Source organism: Corvus hawaiiensis, chromosome 1, assembly GCF_020740725.1.
Source record: "Corvus hawaiiensis isolate bCorHaw1 chromosome 1, bCorHaw1.pri.cur, whole genome shotgun sequence".
Taxonomy (NCBI): domain Eukaryota; kingdom Metazoa; phylum Chordata; class Aves; order Passeriformes; family Corvidae; genus Corvus; species Corvus hawaiiensis.
In genome coordinates this window covers 13,450,897-13,472,458 of record NC_063213.1, presented here as the reverse complement: position 1 = coordinate 13,472,458, position 21,562 = coordinate 13,450,897, and the positions used below count along the sequence as shown (strand labels likewise).

The 21,562-nt window shown below is 39.8% G+C and overlaps 1 protein-coding gene across 4 annotated transcripts in view; it reads right to left on the bottom strand.

Annotated features, from left to right (window-relative positions):
• Window positions 1-11,545: 11,545 nt before the first annotated feature.
• Window positions 11,546-21,562, bottom strand: part of CUL2 (cullin 2) — a 46,288-nt gene continuing 36,271 nt past the window's right edge. For all 4 annotated transcript variants that reach the window (XM_048290390.1, XM_048290321.1, XM_048290463.1 and 1 more), the window contains 3 exons: window positions 20,205-20,306; window positions 19,364-19,480; window positions 11,546-16,259 (listed from right to left, as the gene is read on the bottom strand). In XM_048290390.1, the coding sequence (XP_048146347.1) occupies window positions 16,128-16,259; window positions 19,364-19,480; window positions 20,205-20,306 (351 nt within the window). In that variant the 3' untranslated portion in view covers window positions 11,546-16,127. The remainder of the gene's footprint in view (window positions 16,260-19,363; window positions 19,481-20,204; window positions 20,307-21,562) is intronic.

The following is a 21,562-nucleotide window of genomic DNA, read 5'->3' as shown; positions in this document are numbered from 1 at the left end:
ATTTATAAAAACTTTGTGAATATTGGCTTTTCTTCTCAATAATCCTGAGCTGAGCAGATATCATTACCCATTTCTCAGTGAGTCTGTGAAGCAGAGGATGACTCTGCTAAAGACCAAAACTGCTGAGAACATGCTGATTTTTAGATTCCCAACCAGAAGTTCAAGCATCTCACTTGCCAGTAAATTTTGCACCTCGTAGAGGATTTGCCCATCCAAAACAGACATCCCACAGACTGCAATGCTTTGTGTGAGTACCCAACATCTCTGTTACAAGGGTTCAAATCTGGACATTCAGAAACAGTTTCATTTTGAGACAATTGCCTGGGATTTTACAATTACAGTTGCATAACAACAATTACACACCATACTAGAAATATTAAAAACAGATCTTCCAACTCAGCTCTTCCCATTGTGAAAACAGACCAATAATACAGATTTGACAGATTTTTCCTTCATCCTGGGCAGTGTGCTGTAGCCATGCTATCAGCCCTCACTTTCCATGAATCTATGTCCACCTCTACACTCTACCACCCTGTTTTCCTCATGGAGACAGCAACAGGAGCCCCAGTAGGCAGGGCAGAAAGCTGAAGGCTGTTGATGCACACATTGCTTTGTAACAATAATGTAAGCAGCTCTTTGTAGCTTATTTTGGAAAACAAGATGAAAGTCTGACCTCAGCAAGTTAAATTTACTTTTGCATCTTCTAAAGTACAAAAACAGATCTCCCAGAAGTGCTTTGGCATGAATAAGGGTTTTTTTTAGTAAGTTTTGTTCCCCTGAGATGAATATCTCATTTTAAAAATAAATATAAGTAAAGCCAGCAAAACAAATCACTATTATAACATGACAGGAAAAGAAAACATGGTTCTATGCTATGAAGACCATGCAAAGTTGCTCTGGAAAAAAAGCTACCAACTTAAAGAAGATTAAATAATTTTCTGGAGGGGAGAGAACACTTAAGAGTGGTTGCACAAGTCAGCACTAAGGTGTCTCTAACCCAGTATCTTCACTCCTTAAGCACTAGCCCAGATCAGAGCATAAGAACATGTTGTACTTCTGCCAATATTCTCCCTGTCTCCAGCCCTTTTCAGGGATTTCTTGGCTAGATGTGGCTTCTTTTATATTAGTAGCCCTTCACAGAGTTCCATGAACTTGTCTGGTCTCCTCCTGAGCCACAAGAACTTTCAGCAGTCACCACACCTTTTACGCAAAGTGTCTAACCACTCAATTACCCATCCTATGAAAATCCACTTTACTATTTATTGCTTTTAGCCTGGCTCCTGCTAGCTTCATTTGGCATCCCGTAGTTTGTTTTTTTTTTAAAAGAGGCAGTGAACTTAATCCCTGCTCATCATTTCCACACCATTCACAGCTGTGACCTTTACAAAGTTGTCCTCTGCTCCCACCTCTTCCCTAATTCCTGTCTACAGATCTGTCCTTCCCACTCCAGAGCCATGGGCAGGTACAACATAGTGTCTCTCCAGCAGAACAAGGCTTGGTCAGGCAGGTTCTACACCTGGCATGGCAGGTGTCTCTTTTTCATTATCAACCAGCCCTTTAAAGGATAAGAGTTTATGAGCAGTGCCTTGTCCTAATTGCATTATTCCATTAGCTCAAAGAACAGAGCTTTATCTCACAGTAATTGAGGCAGCAGCAGCAGCCTGAGCTTCATGAAGGATTACTGCCTTGAGCCCTGGGAGGAGCAGGCTATGTCAGTCATCTCATGTCCTCTTCTACATGTCCACCCCACACAACCAAAGCCAATAACAATAACCCCCCTCTTCTTACAGAATCCTGATAATTGATTTCCCACAGCTGCTCCTGGGTCTTGTTCCAACCCTGAACATTCCCAAATATTCAGAGAAATTGCAAGGCCTTTTCCAAGTTTTGAGCCCAGCCTTGTTTTTGCCCTCATAGCATCCCTCATGGCCAAGCTGCTGGTACAGCACTCATCTACATAAATGTAGGTGTTTATGTGTCACCTAATCATTCAACATTCCTCTCACAGTGGTAGACACCCGCTCAGTAGCATCTCTGGAGCATTTCTTCTCTGAAAGGAGCCAGAATAGCTCAGAGGAAACCACAAAGTACCTACTTTTTCCTATTGACTGTACAAGAACAGAAGATGAGTAACTCAGGTGCAAACCTTTGCATTCTAGACTTCTAAAGTTAGACATCTATTGACATCAAAAAAGGATTATGCATGCTGCTAAAATAATGGAAACTTTTTCTAGATAAAAGGATATATTAATTCAACAAACACAAATTTTAACAATTCCTACACATTGAGTTTCAAAGTTTGTTATTAAATGCAGAACTGTTTATGATTATAAACTGTCTACTCAATAAAACAAAACCTAAATAATTAAAGGAGAGGCTTTTGCTTTCAGTAGAGATTTAGAAAATAATTGAGTTCTCTAAAAAAACTGCAACTGTTCTGCAGCCCATTTAGAAAGGCACAAACAAGGGTAATATTATTTAAGACAATGAATCTAATTTCTTTTTGATCTTGCATTTAATATCTGCAAAGGACAAAGAATAAGGCTTCACAGAGCTCTGTGGATGTTCTCTTGCAGCATCTCAGTCAAAATGTATTAGAAATGGTAGAGGTCTAGCTCACTGAACTCTGCCAAATGCTTCTCTCGAGCTGCATTCTTACTGTTTGTTACATTCTAGTTTTAAGTATCAAAAATGCTGTTGCATAGTTAGAAATCAAGGTAAGAAAGGTTTTCCTCATGTTCAGCTTGAAATTTCTTTAGGTTCACCCAACCATCCCTTATTGTAGCTTTTTAATGCCCCCATATTGTTTATATGTTGTTTATGTGCCCCCCCCCCTTTTTTGTATTTATCCTTCAAATATTTTTAAATCAAAGCATGTCCCTCAAAACCCTAAGATGCTCAAAGAGACTCTCTACAGTCCTACAGCTCTTCTACCAAGTTTCTCAGGGCTCAGGTGGCAGCCTCTCACCTTCTTGTAGGTGCCAGTTATGGCAGCAGAGCCATGAGGATCTCCTCCTCGCCAGGCTGCACCAAAGGAGAAATCCTACTCCCAGCTAAGCCAGGGAGAGAGCTTTGGCTCACATTAATGGTGTTACCAGTGGTTCCACAACCAGGATGGGCTCAGGTACCACCACGGAGTCTTCATCCACAGTAAGACCTAACATACTCCTTGCCTGGGGTTTTTGCATGCTGGCAGCAGATCCAAGAGGCCAAGCCTAATTAATTGCCACCTACTCCACCTGCTAGGAAGCCACCACTGCTTCCCTATGCTCATGGAAACATCCAGAGGAGTAAAGACACTCAGAGACTGCCACCATGCTCCAAGCCACCAGCAGGTATGTGGCAGATCAAGGTGATTCATTATTAGATTCATAGTACCTGAGAGATGTTTCTTATCAAATCTTTATGATTTGCCTAATAAGTTTGGGATTAAAGCCTGGAGGCTAAATTCTCTCTTCTACCTATCAATTTCCTCTTGGGAAAGAGAATGCATATGAACCTGGCTTGGCAAATCTAATGGTATTCATTCTGCCATTCAGCTTCATTCTCTCTATTTTCACTTTAGGTCCTTTCACCTAGGATTTCATATTCTTGTGCAATTTTATGCATATTTATTTCAGTATATTATATGTAATCTTCTGTGTATAATCACTGGCCTCAGCCCCATAAACTAGATGCAATTTACACAAAATTAAAGTAATTCCTCACCTGTAAGGTTCCATACAGCACAGTGGAAAGGAGAGTAACATTAATGGGAACAGCCTGAAATGTAAACTACGCAGTCCCATCCCACCATGTGCTCTCAGACAGCTTCATACAACTTCAGCAATCCAGTCTCCCACTGCGCAAGCTACTGTTACTAATGTTACAATTTTTGCTGAAAATCAGGTGCCTTTGAACAGCTGCTAAAGAAGCCATAAAATAAGGTTGTAATCCTAAAGTCTTTTAAAACTGTTTCTAAAAGTCTGTAATAATGCTAGCTAGACTCTGGTGAAAATGCTCCTACTGTTGTCTCTTGGAAGTGCTAAAAGTGTGTATGCAAAGAAGGCCAGTGCAAGCAAGCAAGACGCTCAAGAGGGAATGCTAATCCTGTGGAATCCACAGCACAGACATGGGTGCAACTGCAGATGACAAAATATATTTGGGTGGAAAGGCCGAGAAATTAATCTCATGAGAGTTAGGAAGAGATGAGCATGAGGTTTCCTAATAACCTGAAGGGAGAAAAGAGATAACATGTTATTAGAGAGGGGTAGTGACAAGAGCTGCCAGGTAGCTGGGATCAGCCATGGAAGGAGAAAGGGGCCAATGTACTCATGGTCAGCTCCTCCACAGAGACCTACCAGGAGTCCTGGGATATTTGCTTTGTTACAGCTTCCATCTGCTATCAAACAAAGCATCCAACTAGAACAGGCTGTTCTCTTACCAGTTCCCTGTGGCACCCCAGTCAAAGGGGGTGTGTGTGTGTTTTTGTTTTAATAATCATATAAGAGGATTTCAGATATTTTTCCCCTGGTGCTTTCACTCCATTTAGCATTGTGAAAATCTCCTCTGCTTTGTAGTTTAGCTCTGCCTAGGGTTTGTGTTTTGCACACTCTGATTGAATGAGGGCACTAATCCAACAATGGGGCTGCCCATGAAAATTTGTTCAACCTTTGCTTCAATTTATAAAAGAAAACCATAAATCTCTGCTTCTCACAGAGATGGAGATTGACTTTATTAGGTCAAGGTTTATTCAAAATTAAAATATTGAGCTATATTTTCAAGCTAAACCCACAAGTGACAAAAACCGTGATCCTGAAATTTCACACACAGAGGCACCTTATATTTTCTGATTTCCAGACGTTCCGGATAGGTGATGTCTCACCTCTGTGCATGCCCAGAGCTGCCTGAGTCTCAGCAGGGCTGAACAGCTCAGCACTGCAGCCTGAGCAGGCTCCAGAACCTCACGTCCCCTAAGGGGCTCTGTCTGAAGGGTGTTTCAGAACACTCAACAAGATTAGGCGCCCCATGAAGTGCACTGATGGCAGATACTTCCTTTTAGAACAGAGTCAAAGGAAGCCAGCAACCTTCTCACCTATCCCTTCTACTTAATAGCCTGGGGATTAGAGTGCACACCCAGGAAGGAAAAGACCAGGCTCAGTTCTCTACACCGAGCCCGAGGTAATCCAAAGCAGCCTCTTAGGGGCACCTTGCTAAAGGCTCGCCCGGGAGCGAGGCCTCTCCAATCCTGCTACTGAAGCTGCTGAACACAAGGGAATTCAGGACCCCACCAGGCCAGAGTGAAAGCAAACTCCCATTTCCCGGCTGCCTGGGGCAAAATTCTGCTCCCAGATGAGTCCCCACATTTCTTCAGATCCACAGCACCGCCCACCATGGTGATGAATCTATGAAGACAAGTATTCTGTAAAATTAAAGGTTAAAATATCTAAATCTTCTTACTCTCAGGTTGCCCTATATATTCCAAACAGATTACTACATCCAGGCATCTGAAAATCCTTTCTTAATATTTGTTTCTGCCACAAAAAATAGGAAAAAAACCACAAACCCATAAAGACTTTGGTAAAAAAAAGCAAACAGCTTTCAGACAGGAATCTCAACAGTAAGGAGGCATTAAGTGGTACAGCACCAGCCTTCAAATAACAGGATTTATAATACCCATTTTCTACTGTCACGCCTCCCCTCCTCCCCAGTTAGCAGCAGCCTGTTTCAAATGGTAAGACAAGTATAGATTTCTGGCTCTATTCCCAATCCATTTCTCTGCTTCAGGGCTTCTCCCATTCTCTCCTGCTCACTTGGAACTCACATAACAGCATTGCTAACCCATTTCAAAATGCTGGGAAAGAAAGTTTGGTATCTGCACCTGTAACTCTCATTGCTTTCACTATTTCTATCTTCCTCCTCAAGCCAAGTTTAGATCCCCCATTTAACTCACACACAACATCCTCAGCTGAGGAGCCCTTTATTTTCAATAAGGCTTCAAAAACTCACACTGTCAGATACTCCACACAGAACTCCAAGAAAGAAGCTTTGGGTTTGAGGAAGCAGCTAACAGGAACACAAGGAATGAGGATATTAAGAGAGGAGTATATTATGGAGTTTCTCATCAGTTACTACTTGTGCTTAAAAACTGCCCAGCTGATGAATTGTAGGTTTTTTTTCCTGCCCTATACAAAATTGATGCACCACACATCAAAACACACAACATATTCCTGCACTGTTGTCTCTGCATCGGCCTATTTCTCCATTTCATACATCCTTAAATCCCTATACATACACCCTATTTCAATACGTATACATACAATCCCTATTTCATACACCCTTAAACCCTAGGGTTAGGGTATCTTTCCTCACCTTCATAGGGCCCTTCTACTCTGACAGTGATTTGAGTGTGAACAGCTTCACACCCATCTTGTTTCTTAGCCCTACTCTCTCTCTCTGTCTTGGCAAGAGGATGATGAATCCCTTTCAAAAGCTGCCATGCTCCCCCAGCCTCCTCTTTCTACAACAACAAATGGTTACCTCCACCCAGGATTCCAATGGAAAAGCAAAGTACACTTTTCTGCAAGGTGTGTTGTCCTTGCATGGAGAAAGTATTTGATTGAGATGCAAAGCACCTTCCCCTTTTTCTCCTCTCACCCAAATTTGCTAAAAGATTGCAGCTGTCTCAGCAGAAATGCATCACAGCAGGGTCCTAATATTCATTAGGAACATTGAAATCATATAGAATATCCTGAGCTGGAAGGGCCCCACAAGGATCATCAAAGTCCAGCTCCTGGCCCTGCACAGGACAGTCCCAAAGATACCAACCCCACTCCCTAAAATTTTAAGAGTGTGGCAGCAGCTGGACTCTGTCTTCCCATCTTCCAAGCACATGTGCACAAGTTTCACTCTGTTCATGCCTTGAGCTATCCAAGCTCTCCTTGCTGGGCCCCGGACAGGTGACCTTGCTGCAGCAACTGCTAAATTCTGACTCTGTAATGGAGAGTGTTTCCTCTCCTAGAACACACTGTTAGGAAGAGCTGGCTGCTGCCGTGGGAAGCTGCCGCTGGGACCCGCAGGACCGAGCGAGGCTCCCTCTGCCCAGCTCAGCTGCCACAGCTACCTCTGCTGGCAGGAGGCTGCAGCGGGGGGGCCTCTGCTCCAGGAACAGGCTCAGGCACCTCGAACGCCTCAATCTGACCAGGGAGAAGCAATACAATTCCATTTCTGCTTATTTGTCTTCCCCAATATTCCACCTCTCGAGCAGAATATATGGCCACACTGGTCCCCTCACCCTAGTCACTAGGGTTGGAAAGTCTCTAAACCAGCAGAGATTCTGCTGTAACATTTTGAGGAAAGCACCCATGTTTCCCACAGCCACAATTAATTCTGCTGCTCGGAGCTAGCAGGAGAATCACATTGCAATGGTGGCTCCAGGGAAGATGAGAACTGCTACAAGCAGGTTTGATAGCTTTCTGTCACCTTCCACAAATTTCCCCTATCAGCCAATGTTCCTGTTGAGCAAAGAACAATCTTGTTGTGCAAAACCAGAAGAGTGGAATGATACTTCCCTTCCATGCTGCAACTTAACCTAAAAATACTAATTTTAGAGCAGTTGTCACCGAATGTAACTGCTCTAAAATTTCTGAAAGCCTTCGTAGCCTCCAGTAGAGTCTGAATACGGAGATGTCCTGTCACAGCTGCTTCCTCCATCACTGCAGGTGATAGCTTGAAAAGGAGTTTGCATTTACATTGTTGTCTTCGGGTGACTTTATGATGTGTATCCCCTATCACTGCTCTATGCCCAGAAATCAATCCTGTGCCTTTCTGTGCCTTTAAACTGAGCCAGAGAGGGGGGAGAAAAAAAATGAGCGAACTTTTCAAAGCAGTTGTTGAAGGACACAGACAGGCACTCCTCTGCATCCTGCTGCGGTGAGAAGAGCAGAGGAAGCGCCCTTCTTGCTTTCCAGCCAGCTTTTGGCTTCTTTTCTCCGGAGGAAGATGGAGAGTTGAACTTTGTTTTCCTGGGATTTTGGTTTTTCCCTTCTTCTCTTCTGGACTGTTTCAACATCAGAACACATCGGGAGAATTTTCCACCGAGGCCCCAGAGGTGGGCCTACACTGACCCAGCTCCGAGGAGGAGGTGAGAGACCACACCTACAGAAGGACTCTGAAATCTTCCCAGGTTTCTCTCCACAGTGGGAGGGCTCATTATTTAGCATTATTATTCTTTTCCTGTGTGTTTGTTAAATAAATGGGTTTTTTACCTTTCCTCTGAAGAAAAATTTTTTTTCCTGAACCTGGTAGGGGAGGGCTGGTTGTAACCTGCCTTCTATCAGAGGATATTTTCCTCCAAATTTGTCCAAATTGGCACAGTTGTCCATACTTTAACTAGCATGCAGCTAAGTGGAAGTTTTCACAAGCATATCATATACTCAAAAATGAACAATATATCCCCCCAAGGGATTTCTAAAGACAACAAAAAGTTAATTCAAAATACTACTCTCTAGCACATGAAGCACTAATTGCTGGTTTTCAGTGCTCTGTAGGAGTGGTATCAAAACTTTAATTTGTATGGACAAGGTTTAATGGGATTTTTAGTTTCATAATTAAATAACAGACACAACCATAGCAAACTCCTGAAGCAAACCTGGTTTAAGTATCCAAGAGTTCACATAAGTACGAGAGTAATAAAATCACATTCTAAGGCAGGCTAGGCCAAACCACTTGCTACAGAAGCAGACAGAGGAGTAGAAACCTGTGACATACCTTTGTAAGCACAGATTTTTAAAAAAAGTGTTAAGGCGCTATGTACAATTTCCATATACAAAATGTACTATGTAGGCACCAGAGCCTAGAGGATATGGCATGAAAGGAGCTGGTCACAGTGAGGAGGTGGACACAGCAAGAACAGCCCCTGCAGAGAGAAACAACTTTCCTGTGTCTGGAGCTCAGCCACCCAACCACTGTTGCAGTGACCATTTTAGACAGTGTGGAAGGGAATTCTGAAGGATGCAAAGCCCAGAGTGCACATCAGCAGGAAATGTGGATTAAATATTCCACAAAAAAAACCCTTCCAAAATAAACTTCCTGAACATCTACTTTTCAAAAGCCTTTTGAAAGGCTTTTATTTTACAAAAGGATTTATAAACTAGCAACCAAAAAAGGCAAATCTGAGAATAAAGCAGCTACTTTACCTGTCATATTTTCATCTTTGTCATTGTAAATGACCCACATAACCTACAGTTTCCTGAGCCACCTCAGCTAATACACAATTAGAATTATCCCATGCTTCCCAGCGTTTTCATGCACAGAGTTTCTGATCTTTGTCCCTGTATTAAAATTAAGTCCATGCAGATCCCAGCCTCCTTTGCCACCTGCAAATCCCCACGGCCGTGTCCCAGTCAGCCCTGCAGCCGAAAGGGTGACGGCGCTACCGCTCCCTATGGACTCTGTTGGCAAAGCAAGGCTTGTCCCGACACGCGGCCCTTACGCGCACGGGAGCTGTACCAGGAAGGGAAGGAGCAGATATTCCAGCTCTGCCTGTCAGGTCTGCATTTCAAAGGCTGTGCCTGGGTGTGGGAAAGAATACAAAGGGTCTGTCAGTCCACATGCAAAACTCCACACTCTGCTGCCCCAACTTCCAGGCTGTCGCTCATGACCAGAGTACGTCCCCACCCGCCCCTTCCCACTGAGTTAATACCAGACGTGCTCAGTAGCGCAAGCTCCATTTCTCTCCCATCTTATCTGTCAAACTACACATGTCCTTTAATATACATATTTTAAAAAATTGAATGCCCAGCACTCTAAAAGAGAGAGAGCATCCAAAACAGGCAAGGCTACTGCCTTGGGGAAAGAGGGTTGAGGAGCAGCCAGTGCAGTTTCTCAATTACTTCACTCAAAAACCATAGAATAATAGAATGGTTTTGGTTGGAAAAGACCTTAAAGACCACCTAGTTCCAATCTCACTGCCATGGGCAGGTGTTGGGGTCCCTCCCCCGCCGTGTAGCCCTGGGAGAGGGGCCCTGAGGGCACAGACACGGGGCTACCCTGTCCCTGCTCAGCCTCGTTCCCATTGGTTGGTTTGTGTTCCCTGCGCGGGCAGAAGGACCCTTGGTCCCGTGACTGGAACAGTTCCTCAGCAGAGCCCCGGCCATGCGGCTGGAGAAATAAACATCTCTGAAACAGCTATCAAGAATCTGTCTGTCCGTATATATTTCCTTTCCACGGGACTCCTGGTTTGATATATGTATGTTGCAGTATCCCCACTGCAACAGGCAGGGACACTTTCCACTAGACCAGGTTGCTCAGAGCCCCATCCAGTCTGGCCTTGAACTCTTGCAGGATGGATGACAGGTATTAATTTGTGGGGTCTTCTCCATCAATAGAGGTTTTTTAATGTTAAAACCTATTTTCATGCAGATGGGTGGTTTCCTTTGCCCAAAATCAGACTACTGTTGTTCCCAAGAGGAATGTTACTTCTTCCCAAATCTCCTTCACCAGCTGCAATGGGCACATCTCTGATTCACAGCCATGACTCAGATTTTAAGCAGGGAATGCTTTGTGGGTGTACATCTGTTCTCTTCAATTTGTGGCCACAGTAAGGCTTAGATAAACCATTACCAGTACACTAAAACATGTGCCAGCAGACACCCACTTCGGGGAAGGGAGAATTTCACTTGGAATCACTGAGACAAGGCTACAGATGAGCTTCACATGACTCCTTTTCATGGCTTCAGATGGCAGTCAGACAGAACATACGGGCAAAAACACGAACGTAGGTTTGAAAGACCAATTTCCAAGTCTTTCTGAGCTGCCAGATGGTGAGATGACCCCTAAACTTAAATGTTCAAATATTCATTACTGCTATCTAGATTACTAGCTATCATCTAAGTCTATTATGAAAATCAACCAGCACAGAGGATGCAGATTGTATACAGAATTCTGGCCACTGCCGCTTTCCTCCTGCACTGAGAAGCAGATGGCTCTTCAGTTACCAACCCACTGATGGGAACCTCGACCCCCAGCCCCAGCTCCCACAGGAATATATTAACAACTAAATTACAGGTCCCTTGTCTAAATTACTGCTTTCTAGTCCCTTGGATATTGAATGAAAAATACACAAAAAGCCTTAGGAAGCAGGTAAGAGCTCACCCTTTTTGATTTACTTTCAAGTCAGTTTAAGTTTGTGCAAATCCAAGAGGTGACAGGCCCTGCTTGCCTTATTGATTCAGACTGGGGCACTCTTGCGGTCAAGGAAAGAATGAAGACAGACTCAAAAAAGGCCAAGTCTTACGTTTCTTGAACGCCCACTGGCATCACTGCTTTCGCCTCTCTTTAAAAGAGAACAAACCCTGAAGAGAGCATGTGATGTGCTGGATTCTGTGCACTACATTAACTTCCAAAGCATAAGGATCAGCAGATCGTTCACACCCTTCCAATGACAGCTTCCTCTGGATTAGCTCCAGGCAGTACCTTACTCCATGTATCTCACCACTCTGAAGGAGGCAAATGCCATAAAACATCCTTAACTGGCTTCAAATATACAGATGAGTACACAGTATCATGAGTTTCAGACATTTTTTTTTTTATTCTCTCAAACTCAGGTTTTGATGATCACAAATTCTATTGAGCTGGTGACTGGAAAGAAGAAAGGAAAATGGATCCATGCATAGAGTTTTTAAGAAAACAGACCAAGTACATCTTTTGAAACTCAACTGAAACTGTTCAATATAATGTGAAATACTACCAGAGAAGTACTGCACTTTTTATCATATACATCTAGTAGGTTATAAATTATATAACCAACGTTAAAAGACGGGCAACAGCAACCTGCCAAGTTTCAAGACTGCCCTCACATCAGTCCTCTTTACTAACTGTTGACAGCTACGCTGCTACTGATCTCAGCTGCTGGAAAAAGCCTCTTTGACACACATCAGAAGCACCAGCTTCCATGAAAAGGTGATAATTACAGCGTTTGCCATTCAATGATTATGTTAAGAACAAGGCCTCTTTCAGATGGCAACATGCGTAACAATCTCCTTATGCATCCATTCCTCCTGTAAACACTAATGTATCGAATCTTTGGTTGGATAAGAGTCAGACTGAAAGAACTGATGCCTTTGTCAACTTTGCCAGTGGCTAACAGACATTGGCAAGTGTTCTGTCGTACATTACTTTCTGTAGTCCTAAAATACATGATTTTCTGTTCATGGTATACAATGTATACATGTATACAACTACATCAAAGATTTGGAGAGCAAATTTTACAGAACACCAGTGTGTGATTTTATTTATCTCAGTGGAAGAGTGGAAGGAAGGACACACAAAGCTGGTATAGCACTCCTCTGTAAAATACCAGAGATTTCTAGCTAATTCAGAAGCTCTAGAAAAGGGTTCACGTACACCAAGTTCACCCGTGGTTCAAGCGTAGTTTGTACCTGATACTGTAGCAGACTAGTAATGCATGTGCCCAGCACTTTCCCCAGCTGAGAAGGAAGAACTTATGATGGTGTTAATGTCAGCTGCTTCCTACTCCAGCCAAAACAACCAAACGTGACTATTTCAGTTTTGCTTAAATCACCACTCAGCTTTCAGTCACAGGGGTCCTAAAAAGAGTGTAGACATGAATGGTGGAAGTAATTTGTAGGGAAACACAAAAGGTGGAAAGGATTTTAGGTGTGAGAAATAAAAGCAGGCTTTGAAAAATAAAGCATGTATCGTGATATATTAGATTAATTAACTCTAAGTACTTACCATGTTTGTAAAAAGCAAGGATGGTCCTAAAATATTTGTCCTAGGGTACAAAGAATTTATACTCAATAATCAATACTGTGTTGCAGCACTTGTTTTTAAAGTCAACTTTTTAAAGGATAAGACATGTCTTTCTAAGCATAACTGAAAGACATCAGTTTATAAAATTTATTTCTCCATTGAACAGTTTTGTACTCTGCTTTTTGGAAAGGTGATGTACTCATTGAAAGTAATGATACTCTCTGCTTTGCAAACAGTTTATGTTATGGAGATTAAATATCTTTCATAGCTCTGACTGCCTTGTGTGTATAAACACACTAAAATGCAGGGACATACTTTTCTTTCCTAGAACTAGACAATCAATCTCAAGACAAATTAAAACATCACAGAAATACCTTTTCAGTTAGTGTAAGAATGATCAGTAGTGCTCAATACCAGAGGTAAAGTGCATTTTGATATTAGGGATGTATGAGATGTATGAAACCATTGTTTCCAGACTCAGCTGTATGGCTTCCTATATACCAGCAGGTCATACATGTCAAAGGGCTTATGACAAACAAACAAAAAAAGCAGTACAGTTACACCAGCTTGTTCTAGTAAAATATTAAAACTATGGCATTTTTGGCTATCTTCTCTTTTTACAATTTGCCCCTCATGTTAATACCCATTAGCACTTTATATTTTGAACCTACACTTGCCAGAGGTATTGGTTGCCAGGCTGAAGTTCTACACTATAAACTGCATCTCTGTGTGCCAGCAATGATTTCAGTGACATAACCCAGCTACAGGGGTCTGAATTTTGCACTACCTTCTTCCTGATGGAGAAGGTGTGATTTATAAAGAAGAATTCAAAATGTTTCCCAGCTATAACCACATTTCCTAAGAGGCACTGAAAACACTGACTTTGTGTGTCTGGGGATGCCAACTGCACTGAAATAGATTAATATTTTTAACTCACTAAACATGTCTCAACTCAGCAGCATGCTTATCTAAAAGCCAAAATACTACTTTTGATGGTTTAGGTATACAAAAATTCAGAGATAAGGTAATGCTAAAACTTTGCACATTTGGGCTAGAACAGTGAACTTCTTGTGTTGTCTATGATATGATTCTTAAAATAAATTGGTCAAGACTTCTTCAAACTCAGCCTCAAAATTTTGCTACTGCAATCTATATTTAAATAAAGCTTCTATTAACCCTTTTATAAACAAGCTTAAGATCTGTTGACTCAAATACAAGGTACAAGATAAAACACATTTGTTTCCAGACACTTTGGTGTCAGTGTTAGTTTGTTTTCTGGAGAAAGGATCTGATAATTCAGCATTCAGGCAGTATTCTTCCCCTTTTTTGTATTATGCAATAGAATATTGCCCCTCTTTTTTGTCCTAAGATGTATTGAATTAATTTTTTTTATAAAGCACAGAAATGCTCCACACAGAAATAAATTAAAGTCAGTCAAAATCTATGCTGATGTATCTCCTGTTTACTACACGTGGTGACAGTATAAGTACCTGTGCTGTCTCCCACCACACAGAGACAAATCTAAACTAACACTTGAGACAATGATTTACTGCACCATATTACAATCAGTTAAAAAACCTCACTTCTTTAAGACATAAATCCATGTAAAAAATCTAGATCTTAGTGTAGTGGGATAAAACACCATAAATATGGAAGCAATATTTACTGTCCTTTATTGTTTATTGCCCTTTATTCATCCTTAGCAAAATTCATATCAGAAAAACATAGCACCACTTCTTGATGCATTTCCTAGTTAACCATAGAAAGTTTCCTATATCCTCTAGATAGCATATGAATGCAATACCACTTAAGAAATAAGAGACAGCAACAATCTGAGAGTTGGAGAGAAACCTTTCTTTCTAGTGAAGAACTAGAAAAAGAAAAGAGGAGTAAAAAGCTCCCTCCAAAGGTTTTTTTTTCTTTAAAATTAGTTCTTGATGTATGGATTTTTAGTAGGTGATACTACACAATCTAAAAAAATATTGCAAATAGTAAATATCTACATATGTATTTTTATATGCACACAAATAAATCTGGCAAAAATAGAACATTTAAACTTAATATTTATCCTGTCAATCATAATTGCAGGCATAGCCATGAGGAAGCTCTTTTCTGCAGCAGGCATTCAGTGCGTTCAAACTCTCAATGCTCTTAAATTCCATTCACTTCCAGGGGTAGAATTAGTACCTTTTAAAATTATAGTTTGCTTGTTTGAGAGTGAACAGTCACCATGCCAACCCTGATGAACAACACAGGACATGAAATAGCCTGTGGATTTCTTGTCTCACCCCAACAGCTGGAAATCTAATTGGGGCAGAGGAAAACAAAACATGATAAAAACAACCATAGGAGTCAGGCAGGAAAACAAGAAACAAGCAGTATGAGTTTATGTGGAAACAAACATAGATACCCATCCATGTAGTGTTTCTACCTAATACACTGGAGAAAAAACATTTTTCAGTTACCAGTCTGCTGTATGCTTTTCCATTAAGAAGGTGGTTTCACAAGCCATTGAACTCTATCTTTGATGTCCATGATAACTATTCCTAACTGTTTGTGAACTACACCACTTAAATTCCCTCAAACGTCAGTTTATTTTCTCTTGTAACGTATTCCTGCAGTGTGGGATTAACAGACACAGGGGAGGCCTTCAGGCACTGAGAATGTAAATTAGCCTAATCTCAAGAAAACAAGATGTGCACTTAACCATAAATACTTTTTATAATCACATCAAACATGACATACCCGGTATTCAGTTTTATATAAATTAGTTGTTATGTCAGACCTACTTCTGAGGTTGTCCAAAACCGAAACATGTAACATTATTTCTACTCTTCAGGCCTGAATAATATTTACAGACATTAATGCTATATCCAGCTCTACAATCATTCCAGACACATTATATAACTTTATTTTTTTATTTGACAAGCAGCAGTATCATGTTCGTCATTTTTTTACATTTTAATGTAGATACAATTATTAGGTTATCTGTCATATTACAATATTTAGGTTTTTTGTGTGATTTTTTTTTTTTACTTTGTCTTAAGATACATTAAAAAACATCAACTGCAAACGTGAAAGGGGAGGGGGGGAAAAAAAAAAGCATGGTACCCAACCAATTCTCCACATTTCAGCAATACTTCACTCATTCTTTTAGTAAAGTTTTAAGAAATGTCGTAATGACATGAGCTTGAAATATCTATAGGCATTTTCATTGACGCTCATGACATGGCACTGGTGATGTTGTAAACAGCAGAAAAACAGGGGCTGCCAAGTGACCAATTATGGAGGCACAGGCCTGCCTCGTCCCACAGGAACACACCAAACAGTGACAGCAATGATCTCCTTACAATCATACCTGCAGGACAGCAACATCATGCTACATAACTGTATTCATCTGCAGAGGCCTGGCTTCGCTCTATGTACTGTTTGTCTATCAGGACTTCAATACACTTCTTAATCATGCTGATACTTGGGTTAAACCTAGCTCTTGATTGGCTAATTACCTGCAAAAGAAAGACACAGTTTTTGTGTTACTTTTATTTTTCACCGTTATAAATGTCATCTAAATATTTGCTAAAGTTTTTAGGGCAAATTCAGTATATTTTTCATTTAAAACCAGAATTAAATAACCCTGGAATAGTTAATTTATAACAACAAAGAAAGCATCTCTATGCATTAGTGTCAAGACACTGAAACTGACTGCTCAGTTCACTGGTTGCTTTGGCTGCAGATCTCTTCATTCCTCTTGCTTGCTTCATTTGTCACAGTACAAATGAAGACAAATATCCATGTTAAAAATTTATCTAATATTAACACATTTCTTCACTACCACCACAGTGGAGTTCCCCTACCACTAACCTCCTTTCCTATACAATTGGAGACAATCAGGATGAACCTCTCTTCAGTCACTGAAGACAGACCTACAATTTAGTGAGTTCCATCTGGCTATGCTGGAACTTTTCAATACGTGCAGTAAGAAGTTATTTATTGTAAAAACAAATCTATATTTGCATTGTGGAAGAAATTGCCACTGGAGGCAAAACTTTAGATTTCTCTTAGTAGTTCTCAGTTTTACTTATTTTCTTGTAGAGAAGGGGACGAAATTGTGTGTAATAACAGAACGTGCAAATCTTTAAGTTGGAAAATTTTTCAAACAAAAGATCTTACTACTCAAGTGGCACAATATATTTTGCCTGTAGTTTTTAATTTCTTCTGTAAAGAAAACTATTTTTATTTCAGCTGAATATCCTGTTTTCTTTACAACTTTTCATGGCTGGCTTTGTCCCAGCTCTAAAGTTTGCTGGGGCCCTCTGTGAGCCAACAGAACTCACCAGGTGGAACTCACCCAGCAAAGCAAACAAAAAGTTCAAAAGAGTGAATTTTGTTGGGCTAACAGCCAAGGGTCTGGTATGTTCCACAGCAGTAACAAGTGAGGAGAAACTGGGTGCTAACAAGCTAAGAGATCTGCTCAGATTTCACCTAACTTAGCCCTCCAATGAAGCTGATTGTCATCACCACACTTCAAATATTTACTTAAGACAAAGAGAACAAAAGAGAGAATTTTGTATTGGTATGAGTTTTTGTTGTTGTTGTTGTTTTTTTTTTTTTCCCAAAGACAGTACATGTAAGAAGAAATACCTGATGGTCAGAATAAAAATTTTCTGAGAATGACTGGTCTGATGTCTCCTCTCTACTACTCTTCCAGACTTACTTATTTTATGGGAAAAGCTACCTCATCCTGCAGGCTACTGCAACATTGAGCTAGAATTGAAATAATCAGGGCGTAGCTAACACAATTAACAATTCCACAAAGACCACATGCTGACATATACAGGTCTACCAAGGACCTGGAATATTTTCTTGGACACCTTACCCAGAATGAAATGTGTGGTGCTGTAGTCCAAGTGTTAGAGCTAACTACATTAGGGTTAGGAGTCTCTCAAATATCTCTCTAACAGTATATATAACAGTATATATTACTATAGCTAAGAAAAAAATAATAACAAGGTGAGAAAATATTAACTATTCATAGTAAACAGACTCCTTTCAGAAAGATTCATTCTTACTCAAGAAGTCAAACAGCAAACTTTTATTGTTACATGAGATATAAGAATATAACCAGAATGATAGAAGTAACAATGGAACCAGAATTAGTAACAATATCACAACTTTACTCTCTGCTTCGTTTTTAACTGAGTAACCATCAAAATATCCACCTTTCTTGAAAAGCTGAAGAAAAAAGGTCCTAATGTTACTATTCTGCAATAGCCCTGCAAGAACAAAACACAGCAAGGGCAGATAAGGTAAGTGGCCCTTCCGTTACACAAAGGAAGAAACAACCAGAAAGAATTTGTCAAAACATAAAAATTTGTATTCTATTTCACCCTTATAAACTGGTGTAAAGCAAAGTATATTTTAAGAAATTTTTCTAATAATTTGACAGTAGGCAGAAAAAAGTATTTTCAAAGATGAAAGGGCTTGCCTATCACTTTCTAGTTTTAATTACAAATTCTTACATGATTTCATCATAATTGCATGGATGATTTAAATAATGAGAAACCAAATAAAGATTTTGAGAAGAATCAGGACCCATGCTGCCTCATCTTTTAGATATTCAAAATCAGATTTCTTAAGTTAAGCTTACTTTCAGACTATTTGTGTATAAACACTTCTTCAATATCCAAAACCTTTAAGAGGCCTCACACTGCATCTTCTGGGCTTACAAACTCCCTGTTGCTGCCTTTTTTTTTTTTTTTTTTTTTAAATAAATAAAAATTAAGTGGTGGGTGTGGTAAACTGTTTCCTCCCTACCTCAAATTACTTAACATTTCTTCACCTCTATGCTCAAAATGGTTGAATAAAGCAGGAACCTTTATTCCCCCTCCCACCAGTCTGCTCTGAGGCCATCCAGCAAGGCTCAGAGACACAAGAATGAATTAAACTGAAGAAAGAACACTTTGGAAGGTTGAGACATGTAAAACTGGGAACTGGTTGGAAGGAGCAAGTGTTAGGCTGAAATGAGAAATACAATTAGGCAAGCAACCAGCAGATGGGAAAGTGGGAGAAAAACTAAAAGAAACAGCACTTCCTTCCCAGCCAGCCTGTGACAGTTCACAGATCATTAATCTGGAATCTAAAAAAATCTAGAGAACTGTACCACTTTGTGGAAAAGGGAGATTAAAAAGTGCATGTCTCCATACTCAGACAACTTTTAAAATTTAAGCCATGAGTTGTAATAAAATAATGATTAGAGCACAAAATTGGCTGAGTACTTCTGTGGAAATTCCACACTAGAATATCCCTATTCAGGTTTTCAACTGAACCCATAGTTCAGGCAATAATTTTTACAGGATACAACATCTCTTGGCATCGAACCAGCTAACAGGAAAGAGCAAGAACTTAATGCTTTAGTGCTAAGACACATTTACACGATTGAGGGATCCCAGCTAGAGCTCCAGTACTGCAATTCAAAGTAGACCCCAGGGAAATTCTCACTTATTTCACTGGAGTACTGGTTTCCACATGGTTGAGTTTTGTAGTCTGATGTTTTACCCTACTATCCTGAAGATTTTCATGAAATCAAGCTCAAGAGAAGGACTTTCCTTACCTCCTGAATAAGAGCATTATGTCGCAGCACTTTACGTGCCTTCATGATACGGACTATAGCAGCTTGAAGATACATTTTCCTGTCTTCATCTACAGCACTTCTGGTCTGCTCCATCTCCTGTGATACAGGAAGAACAGCAATGCTTAAAATACAGTAAGACCAATAAACACTGCATAAAAGTATCTTGAATCCATACTTTTTACTTTACTAAAAGTGGTGAACTAATACAAAAATGCAGGTGAAGTTCAATTCCACGCAAAGTATGACCATAAATCAAGGATATAAGTTTTCATGAAAGTCAGTAGGAAGGTAGGAGAGAGGTATCTAAACCAACATTTTTTCTAGGGAGAAAAGCAAGCAGAATTGAATATACTGTATTGAGTTTGGCAGCACATACCTATCCTGTACAAAATCCTGTGTCTTAGGAGATACACTGAGAACACAGATAAACAACACAGGAGTTGATTTTAGTTGCCAAAGGACACAAGAACACAGGAAAACAGTTGATTGGTTCTGCTGTTCTTCCAATAAGTTGCTTTTATAAACACCAGCAACAAAAAAGTCTCATGAGATAAATTAAACATCAATATCATTTGGTACATTTTGTTTATCTTTTTCTTCTACTTTCTTGTTCCCTATTTCATCTTCTCTTGCCTATATTTTAAGTACAAAAAAAGTGTGTTGCTTAAGCTTTAAACCTACAAAATTTCTTTTGTAAATCTTTCTTGTGTAGATCTTAGTGAATCTGATATCTGCTTACACCAAACTAACGCAGTAAATTCCATTTTAGAAAAAGAAGCTTTCTAAGCTATTCAGGCTAGAAACACCAATGAATACTTGCCTGGGGTGTGTCTTTCTGCATTGATGTAGTAATTTTAAACTTTGTTCGTTTACTGCTGAAGTTCATATTTAATGAAAACGTAGACTCTGCCTCTATATCTTCCTGCAATAGAGAATTGTTTTTAAAAATCAGGAATGGAACCAGAAAATAGTAACAATTTACTTTGAAAAGTCACAGTTAGGGACCTACATACGTACAAAAAATTTCAGATTTGTAGTTGGAAATTCTAAAATGCCACTTGAACCAGGTCAATTTTTAAAGCTAGTTTAACTAACCTATAAATTAAGTCTATTTCAGAAAACACTATGAAGAACTCTGCCATACTGGAATTTTGTTAACAAGCAATTTCTCTTTTAATACTTTGATAGCTCATCTTAGTAGCAAACACTCTCCATTTAAAGTCATTTTCTCCCTGTAAAGAAAGTAGGATTTGCATTTATTTATGACAGGACCCTAAGGGGGAGCTGCTGCTTTCACAATTTTTACAAAAGTTGTCTTCCAGAATTTAAGGAAAAACATCTAAGCATTTTGTTATGTTACAGCAGAAACAGCTGACAAACTGCAACTTCTACACTGCACATTTCTAATTTTTTCCTGTCAGAATCTCAATTCTTTTATATATATATATATATATATATATATATTTCCCTGCAGTAAAAACACCTTTACATTCAACACAGCATGACTGGACTGATCTCTGCCATTTCCAGGCAAGAGTCTGTAAGTATTACCAATTTCCAGCAGAACAAAGTTACTGGGGTTCTGAGACCTTGGAATCTTGCCAAATTGTCTAAAGCACAAGCATTTTAGTAAACACTGTAAATATTTATCTAAATATGCACTCAGACCAATATTAATTCTAACTTCATATTCTACAACAAATAGTCTTTGTTCCAATATATATAAAAATCAGGATACCAGGCATAGTATAGAAAATATAACGTGAAAGGGGAAAGACCAACAGCTTTAAAAATAAGAAACTAACAAAAAATAGGCTAACGTTAACTTTTAGCATTATTCTGCTGACATGGTTCAATATAAACCAAAATAAATTGTGTATTGAGCATGAACTCAAAAAGCATGATTCTAATAAACCAATGAAGATTTTGCCCGAAGCTTCTCATGCTCTTTCCCCCACACCCGTTCAAAAAATGAACAAACAAGCAAATGCAAACTACAATGTTTAATACACTGTACTGCTCTGTTTGGCTCAGATACAGGTAAAGAGAAGTTTGTGTATTGAATTCCACTGCTTAAGCTACTAAAGTTCACTTGTTTATTTAATAAGTAAGCTGATAGACTGTCTACTGATCTGCTATCACATTGCTGGATTGAGTACAAAGAAAACAGAAATAGTA